Here is a 9513-nt window from a genome sequence, read left to right as displayed (position 1 = left end):
TTCACTGCCAAGTGCTGGGGTGAGGGACTCACTCATGATTCCCAAGGCATTCATTCATTCAGTAAATGGGTACTAAGTGCCTGCTATGTGCCAGGCACTCTGCCAGGAGCTGAAGGCATGGAAGTGTATAGGGCAGACCTGATCTCTTATTGAACTCAGGGACAAGTGAGACACACTTGATTCTAGGAGGGAAAGGAAACCACCATTATCTAGCAAATCTTTTGTTTCTGCTCCAGACAGAAGCTGAGCTTGTCCCCATTTTACAGTCGAGAAAGCTGAGGCTGCCTCCTTGGTAAAAGTCTGAGACACTGAGAGTGCCACCTGGGGAAGCTGGGAGTGCGATATGGACTTTACGGAAAAGCGACAGAGAGTGTGTCTGTGCATTGGGGGTGGGGGGGGCCTTTCCCCGCCCCTTCCCCGCCCCTGGACCGCGGCGTGGCGGGGCCGGGGAGGACCGGGGCGGAGCCGGCGTCGCCTCGGGGGCGGGAGGGCGAGAGCGACCCGGCAGGGCAGGCCGGCGGACAGGCGAGAGAACCGGCAGGGCGGGAGGACTGGCAGAAGAAGGCGACCCACGGCGCTGGGGATGTGACCCCGCGGCCAGACGAGGACCCCGTGAGTGAGCGCCCGCGCCCCAGCGCCCCCGCCGCGCACGCGGCCCAGCCTTACTTCCCCTTTCATTTCTTCGACTGCCCCCGGCGTGGCACTGTCCGGAGGCGACCTCCGCCCGAAGGCAGGCTGGCCGCAGTCCTCGGTCCGGGGTCCGAGGCTCAAAGCTACGAAAGTCGGGGTTGAGGGGGTGGCGGTGTTTGAAAGGGGCGTGTCTTTCGGAGCGGAAATGTCAGGCCTGCTCCTATGGGTCCTACGACCGGTCTGTCCTGGCAGCTGGGCGAGGGAGAGGGGTGGGGGTCAGGGGGTCCCGGGGGAGGCCGAGCGCCAGGGAAGAGCATGGAGTCTCTGCCTCTACTTTTCTCTTGGATCTCTGCCCTGCAGGGCGCCCGCCACATGGCACTGCCCTAGGCTGGATTCTGGGTTCAAACTGGGGCCATCCCCTGGCCAAGATCCTGGGCCAGGCCTGGGGAGTGCAGGTGTGGCCCTGGCAGGGGGCTAACTGTTAGAAACAGTCAGGGCCACTTTGTGGTCTTCATTTGGGAAGCCCAGATCCCCCCTCAGGGTGTGAGCCATCACTGGCCACTTTAGGAGTAAAAGGACACCCAGAGTTAGGAAACTGGCTAGGAGGGGGAATTGCCAGGGTTCAGGGAGGGGACAGAGGCTCTGTGAGGGATAGAAACTCAGTAAGGGCATGGGAGTGGGAAGTGAAGAAACAAGTGGCGTGGATGGAAGGGCACCTATCAATCCCCCCACACCCAAGCTTACATTTTCCTGGAGAAGGGCCCAGACCTTGAAATTCTGCAGCAGGAAGGTGGGACTCTGGCTCACTGGTCAGGACACCCAAGCTGCTTGTGGGGGAAGAGGAGGGGTGCTTAGTGTGTTGGAGCAGCAGGAATTAGGTTGGTCTAGTCGGTGGGAAGATGTGTCCCCTCTTCCTGCACTCCCATCCTTTTCCCTTATCTCCACCAGACCAGCGACAAGTCAGTGCAGGAAAATGGCCCTTTGCTCATTGTCATGGGCTGAGCCCTACCTTTTCCCAGTTCCCTCTTCTGCCGTTGAAGATCCCCTGCCTGTAACTTGCTATGTGAACACAGTCTCCTCAAGTCCCCTTTCTGGGCCTCAGTTTCCCTATCTGTACAAGAAGTGGGTTGGACCAGTTATCTCTCAGGCCTATTTCAACCCCGAGATTCTTTATTCTAAGCTTTCCTTGAAGCCTGAGCATCAACTGTGTCGCAGGCTCTGACCTAGGCTGGGGGACAGCAATGGCCAAGGAGCAGCGTCCACCCAAGGAGAAGGAGCTCTGGGTTCAGAAGAGGGGCCTGTGGGAGGAGGTAGCCTTCCACCTGACCATGTGTAGTCAGACAAAGGGACCAATGTAAGAAAACACACAGAGGCAGGAGGGTGGGGGGCATGTTCAGGGATCGGGAGGAAGCCCAGGGTGGTGGGTGTAGGGAAGTGGGGCAGGAAAGGTAGGGTGCGGTATTGAATGCCAGGGTGAGAGTCTATTAGTAACTTTCAGTCAAGGGGGCTGTGTGAATGTGGAGAGCCAGGAACCTCACCTGAATTTAGTGTGAGCGATTTTGGAAGCACCTGCCCAAGCAGAATTTAGAACACAGGCGGCAAGTAAAGCGTGGAAATCTCCTCTTGGGTCAGGAAGCTCAGGTCCCACTCTGGGGACTTCTTTGGGTGAGAAGTCAAGGGGCAGAGGATGGATAAGATGACCTGCCACATCTTTGAGGTTTTTTTCAAAAAGACAAGATTCTGCTGGGAGACCTGCCCCTACTCTCCAAACTCCTCTCATTTTACTTAACTCTCCCCTCCTGGCCTGCCTGATGTGGGTACAAGGAAGAACCTTCATTCCAAACTTCTCCTCTACTACCTTGACTTGTTACCTGCTGTGACACCTCCCCCCCACCCATATGTGCTGTGACTTTGGCTATACACAGTCGTCACCCTGTTCCCATCATTCCTTCCCCAGTCCTGTCGCAGCATTACTAGAGATATGAGAAGGGAAAAGGCTCCAGTGTCAGCTCTGAGGCCAAGGCCAGGCTTTTGGCTGTATTCAAGCCTCAGTCCAGGGCTAGAGTCCAGGACTCACATTGACCAGGGTCAGGGCAAGGTCAGAGTTCAGCCTGGAGCCAGAGCTCGGTTCTCAGTCTGGGGTTAGGGCCAGTGCTCAGTTTGTGCCTAAGTTCCAGTCTCAGCAGGTACCTAGGTCTGCATTTCCCAAGAGCTCACACGCTCACAGGGGAGATGAGATGTGAGATGACTGCCCCAGGAGTCCCAGAAACCTCGCCTGTACCAGAGTGACCCAGGAAGTATCAGAGTGACCCAGGAAGTTGCATGAGCCAATTCCATGCCTGCTACAGAGGTCACCCAGCCATGGTAGAGCTGGGACTAGAACCCAGGACTCCTGCCTCCAAGCCTCGGGCTCTCATTGTTGTCCCCAAAGTCTGTTCTGAGTCTGAGATCCTTCAATTCTAAAAGGCAAAGCAAATTTGTCTGAATTCTAGATGGGCCCAGCTGGGTGGATCTGACTGCATTTTCCTACCTCCCGGTGCTAGGCACATAGTAGGTGCTCTAGAACGTCTCCTGAATGGCAGGGGCTGTGGCAGGGGCCAGTGGCTTGTTTGGGTTTGGGTTTGGGTTTCAGGCTGGAGGAGGCTAGCTTTGGGGGCAGGATCTCCAGCCACTGTTGGAGGAAGTGGCTCCCTTCTAGACCTGCCACCCTTCCCCTCTCCTCCAGTGCCTGTGGCCACACTCAGAGGCCACACAGCTGGCCATATGAGAGCTCTTTCCTCTTTCAGGGTAATGAAAGGAAAGGACATTTTTGGTAGAAAAGTCTCTCCTGCTCCCTGGGAATCCCCGGTGGCCGGATGGACTACGGGATATCCCAGAGGAAGCCAAAGGCGGGGCCCTCCCCCATCCCCTCCCCCTAGCACAATGTGGCCAAGCTCTCCCACGCTGCACCAGCTGGCCTGTGAGGCCCCCAGAGGTTGTCACGTCCAGGCCCCTGCCTCCTGAGGGGCCTGCAGGAAGCCTCTGCCACCTCTCTAATGGTCAACCGCAAGTCTGAGGAGCACCTGTTTAGAGCCCAGGCCCAGCCCTCTGTAAGATGCAATGAAAGTGGAGAGGAAACAAAACAAGATGGGAGGGCTGTGGGCGCTTGGCAGCAGGGGCTAGGGTAGCCTGGAAATAGGGCAGGGGTGCTGGACCAAGGGGATGAGGAAGATTTAGATTGCAGACAGAGGCTGCAGAGGTTGGCCAAAAGCTCAGAAGTGAGAGGGAAATGATGTGTTGGGAAGTCAAAGCCCTTTTGGTAAGGATCTGACCACCATGCTCCCCTGTGCCCTTGGCCTCAGCGGGGCATCCACAGGTCCTGCCCCTGGACCCCTGGCCCCCGACCCAGCCTGGCCATGGCGCTGTGCCTGAAGCAGGTGTTCGCCAAAGACAAGACATTCCGGCCGCGGAAGCGCTTCGAGCCTGGCACACAGCGCTTTGAGCTGTATAAGAAGGCACAGGCATCACTTAAGTCAGGCCTGGACCTGCGCAGCGTGGTGAGGCTGCCCCCTGGCGAGAACATCGATGACTGGATTGCCGTGCACGTGGTGGACTTCTTCAACCGCATCAACCTCATCTACGGCACCATGGCGGAGCGCTGCAGCGAGACCAGCTGCCCGGTCATGGCCGGAGGGCCCCGCTACGAGTACCGCTGGCAGGACGAGCGCCAGTACCGGCGGCCTGCCAAGCTCTCGGCGCCACGCTATATGGCCTTGCTCATGGACTGGATCGAGGGCCTCATCAATGACGAGGATGTCTTTCCCACACGCATTGGTGAGTGCCACCTGATGGGCAGGTCAGGCCTGGCCAGGGAGGGACAGAGCCACTGGAACCCATTTCACAGATGAGGCATGGAGTTTGATACAGCAATTCGGGGTGGGGGGGTGATTTTCATCCCTATCTTTTTCTTTGGTGAGGAAGATTGTCCCTGAGCTAACATCTGTGCCAGTCTTCCTCTGTTTTGTATGTGGGATGCCGCCACAGCATGGCTTAAATGAGTGGTGTGTAGGTTGGTGCCGGGAATCCAAACCTGCGAACCCCGGGTTGGCCCCTCATCCCTATTTTATAGAGGAGAAAACTGAGGCTCAAAGAGGTTAAGTGTCTGCTCAAGGTCAGGCATCTTGAGCTGGGACTGACTGACTCCCAGTTTGGGGCTCTTCTTGTCTGAAACTTGAATGTCCCTCTAGGGACCACCTGGCAGGGCCACTGTGATTCTCAGAACCTTCCAAAACAGGTGGCTCAGAGTGCTCCTAGCAGGTTGCCAAGCTTGGGCTGATCTGACTTGCAGCCTCCTGGAAGTTCCCTCTGACTCCTGGCCCCAGGAAAGGGAAGGGGCTGGGGACTGGGTGGGCCAGGTGGTATCTCCTCAGAGGGCTCTGAGGGCAGAATTTTCCCTTGTTAGGCCCAAGCCATGGGGCCTTCTCTTATCTCAGCTGGGCAGCCTGGGCAGGTGCGGGTGGGAAGGAGAAATGAGTGATGTCACCCTGGCCAGGCTTCACCACCCAAGGGCAACAAGAGGGGGTGTTGGCCCAGGAGCTGAGCAGGCATGACACTGTGTTCATCACAGCAGCCCCACCCCCACCTGGCCTCATGTTCATCCTTGTGAAGGCTATGGGAATCAGAGATGGGTGGGGCAGGGTGGTCAAGCCCAGAGGGCAGAAGTCTGAATGTAGAGGGAAGCTGGGCACTGAGTCACAATTCAGTGCCCACGGCCCCTCCCCAGCTGGGGTCCTGCCATTTCCTGCACTATCATGCCCAACAATGGGAATCTTCATTTCACATGGGAGGAAACCGAGGCCAAGAGAGGGACAGCACACTGAATCAGGAGGGATTCAGAACTGCAGCTCAGGTCTCTTAGGGTCCAGGCCCAAGTCTAGGGCAGGACAAGTCTGAGGGACCTGGGCTGGGCCTGGAAGGGCTCACAGGGAGGCAGGGCTCAACTCCACCCAACCCCACCTAAGGAGAAGAGCACCATGGAGTGGGGTGGGCCAGTGTGGGGCTGTGTCTGGGCTCTTATTCCCTTCTAGCCTTGACCCCCCGGGCTGGTGAGACCCCAGCTGCCTGTGCCTTAACCTTGGGATGGCTCTGCCACAGCAGAGAAGAGGGCATAGCCACCAAGATCTCCACCTTGAGTGTCGGGGGCTGTGTAGAAATTGTGCCTTTTTCACAGGTCCTGGAGCTTCTCTCAGGCAAGGTGTGTGGCATTTATCTCTGAGGGGTGCTGCAGTGCAGTGCAAGGAGGGTTTGAATCCTGCCTCCAGTCCATACTGATGAATACTTATGAGGCCTTGGGCAAGTGGCTCCACCTTTGTGTACCTCCATCTTATCATATGTAGAATGGCTACCATACCAGGCAAAAGGTACAGAGGGCCCAGCAGAGGGACTGGCTCGTAGATGGAAGGTTCTTTCTAAGTGTGATTGGATAGATGAATGAATGAGAGATGTCTGAACTAGTTCTTGCAGATTCAGTAATTCTCAGGATTGGGATCTGAGGCCTGCTGTGTGAATGTTGTGAAGAGGAAGGAGCCAGGTGGGGTTGGCGAGGGAGGTCGGGATCAGATCATGAAAGGCCTTGTGCAGGCGCCACGCTGGGAAGTCAGGACTTAATCCTGAGGCTCGTGGTCTTAAAAGTGGACCCCAGATGTTGATGAACTCCCCTTGGAATTGTATCCAAGGGCATCATTTGAGAACATCTGCAGATGCACATGTTTCTGGGGAGAATTTGGACATAACTTTCATCATAGTCTAAGAAGGGTTGGTCAGTCAGTGACCCCAACAAGGTTGCAGAGTCCTGCTCGGGGTGAGGGGAAAATGTGGAAGAAGATTTGTATTTCAGCAGGGGAGAGGCACAGTCAAATTTGTGCTTCATTGAAAAGGGAAGGATGGGAGAAAGTGGTCATGATCTCTCTCTGTCTCTCACAGGGAAGTGTGCTAGGGAGGAGGGCATCCTGGGCCAAGGCTGCCTGTGTCGGGGAGGGCAGGGCTGGGCAGAGTTTCATCATCAGGGTGCTGATCCCCCCACTTCTCTCCATCCCCGCTCCTAGGAGTTCCCTTCCCCAAGAACTTCCAGCAGGTCTGCACCAAGATCCTGACCCGCCTCTTCCGTGTCTTTGTCCACGTCTACATCCACCACTTCGACAGCATCCTCAGCATGGGGGCTGAGGCGCATGTCAACACCTGCTACAAGCACTTCTACTACTTCATCCGCGAGTTCAGCCTGGTGGACCAGCGGGAGCTGGAGCCACTGGTGAGGCCAGGCCCCCACTGCCTTCCCCAAGCAGGGCTAGCCTTTGTGTCTTCAGATCCAAAGGCTACCTGCTTTAAGAAAATCCAGTACCCAGGTGGATAAATTAGGGGAAGGCAACTCTTTTAACCATGGATTCTGCACTTTAATAGAGAATTCATTCAAGTGTCAGCTTACAAACCCAGATCTGCAGCCTGGAGTTGGGAGCGGGGCAGGGAGGCGCCAGGCTGAAGCAGGAGAGCAAGCAGGCCCTATGGTTTGGGAAGGGGCTGTCTGGTAGGGTGAGCTCTGACTGACCACTTCTCACCTTGTGTCTCTGCAGAGGGAGATGACAGAGCGGATCTGTCACTGAGCCCAGGCCTGGACGTTGTTGCCCGTCAGATGGATTATCTCTGTACAGAGTGGCTAGGGGAGAGGACCCTCGGGAGTCTGGTGGCAGAGGAACCTGCAGGCCCTGGGACCCGTCCACACACCCAAAGCCCCTGGACTTCTGGTTCTCAAAAGTCTGCCCACATGTCTCCCCGACTGCTTATGAATGGGGAAGGGGAGAGCTTAGAGGTGGGCAAGGAGAAGGGAAGGAACAGCTAACCCTCTGGCATGAAGTCTAGGGGCGGGGTAGGCTAGAGAGTTTCTGCTCTGATACTTGACCCTTCCATGGTGGTTCCCAAGTGTATTTGGAAAATGTGGATGTGGCTGAGGTGATGGCAAGAAAGATACAAGAAAGCAGCCTGTGTGTGAGTAAGCACAGATAACTGTGTGTGTGTGTGTGTGTATGTGTGTGCATGATTTTGACTGTGGGGTATGTCTGTGACAGCTAGCTCCCTTGACCCTCCCTGGCACACAGTAGGCCCTCCATAAATATTAGGTACATGGAAGGAAGGAAGGAAAGAAGAAAGTGAGCAGGGATTGGGACCATCAGACCGTGACCACTGTAGGAGTGATGACAGGTCAGTGTCCCCACTCAGTGTGTCTGACCATGTGTGTAAGTACACAAAATGTGGCTGTAGATGTAGCTCTATGTTTGAACCTTCCAGGCTGCTGTCTTCCGTAAGCATGAGTTCTGGGGAGCTGCAGGGAGGTAGGAAGGGGAGCCTTGCCCTGGGTACCTAAACCCCTGGCCCACCACAGTCACAGGTTCTGATTTGCTCAGCCGGAAATGCTCATCAGCTATCCTTTCACTCATCCCTCTGCCTGTAGGAAGGCTTGATTATAGACAGCCTCCTGGGGATTGGGAGTGATCTGTCATGTTTACAAAGGTCTCCTGGTCCTTAAATTGGGAATCATGCTCCAGTCTAGCTCCTAGAATCTATAGACTTGGCTCCCAGGATCTGAAGCCCAGCACAAGATAATCCTCCAACCCAAGGAGCTAGTGGAACTTGAACTGGGAAATCTGGAGACTTGTCTCCCATCGTGGGACATCGAGGACCATGTAGCTAGTGAGTGGACTCTTCCAGGCTTGGAGAGTTCTCATTCTGCAAGATCCTGCCTCCTTCCCAACCATTCTTGAGATATTCCAGCTGGGTGGATCTCAGAGCATAGCTGTCCACAGAGAAACTGGGGTGTTCATTCAGCACTCCATTACTCAGCAGGCCCCTGCCCAGCCCTGTGCCCAGACCCACAGGTGGGGAAACTGAGGCAGAGACAGGGCTCTCCCCTCCCAGAGCCTCCACACTGGGAGGCCAGATAGAGAGCCAGAAAGGACCTGAGGATCATCCAGTCTCACTCACAGAATCATCCACGTACACAGGAGGAAACTGAAGCCAGAAGGAAAGGAGGGAGAAGCTGTACAAGGCCTCACAGCAAAGTTTTTGTGGAGCTGGAGTAGAAACCAGGGGTCCTGACTCCCACCCAGGGCCTGTGGATTGCTACATAGGAAGATGAGATGCACGTGGAAAGAGGGTTTGACAGGCTGTCTCCAGGACACAGCTGTTCCTGCTTTGAGCAAGGATGTCTAGTCTGATGCCAGAGTGCCCTACTACCCCTCGGGTCTGCTGAGGTTGTCAGCTGAGCCAAACCTCCAAAATCATGCCTGTCTCCGTGGCCCAGCAGCTGCCTGATCTCTGGGGAAGCAGATGGGGCTCCTGGGGCCAGCCAGCTGCACCTGGGACTGCTGCCTCTGGAGAAGTTTCCCTGGAAACACACTGGCCCAGCAGCTTTGCCAGAGACTCTCGAGTGAGGGCGTGGGTCAGAGATTCCCCCAGGGAGGACTGCACTGGGAGATGAATTCTAGGCTGTGGCCATTGCTGATTGCAGACGGGGGTAGGGGCGAAATCTATTTTTGTGAAATAGAGGGAAGACTTTATTATTGTTATTTTTGGTAAAATAAAGGAGGCAAACTAAAGCGGCACTGGTGGGAAGCTGTGGTCTGAGTGCCACATGGCTCCTGGGCAGGCTGTGGAAGGAACTGGGCCAAATGGGGCAGGGAGGGCTTTTTGTCCTGAGATCCTCGGCCATGTGGAGGGCTGGCTAGTGTGGTCTGGTCTGGCCTAGCTCTCCTGGGTGGAGACACCAAGGTTTTCCCAGGCCTCTGGGAATTCTGGACCCAGAACTCCTGGGCTAGGCTAGGACCCTCAGAGTAGGGAGGGCTGGCCCTTGCCTTC

General features: G+C 55.9%; 1 protein-coding gene across 1 annotated transcript; it reads left to right on the top strand.

Moving 5' to 3' along the window:
* The first annotated feature begins 491 nt into the window (after positions 1-491).
* Positions 492-9260, top strand: MOB3C (MOB kinase activator 3C). The gene is made up of 4 exons (XM_058552327.1): positions 492-612; positions 3972-4443; positions 6714-6916; positions 7236-9260. The coding sequence occupies exons 2-4, from the start codon at positions 4026-4028 to the stop codon at positions 7263-7265; spliced, it is 651 nt and encodes a 216-aa protein (XP_058408310.1). The 5' UTR covers positions 492-612; positions 3972-4025; the 3' UTR covers positions 7266-9260.
* Positions 9261-9513: the final 253 nt, after the last annotated feature.

This window comes from Diceros bicornis, chromosome 13, assembly GCF_020826845.1.
Source record: "Diceros bicornis minor isolate mBicDic1 chromosome 13, mDicBic1.mat.cur, whole genome shotgun sequence".
NCBI lineage: Eukaryota > Metazoa > Chordata > Mammalia > Perissodactyla > Rhinocerotidae > Diceros > Diceros bicornis.
This window is presented reverse-complemented; position numbering and strand designations above follow the sequence as displayed.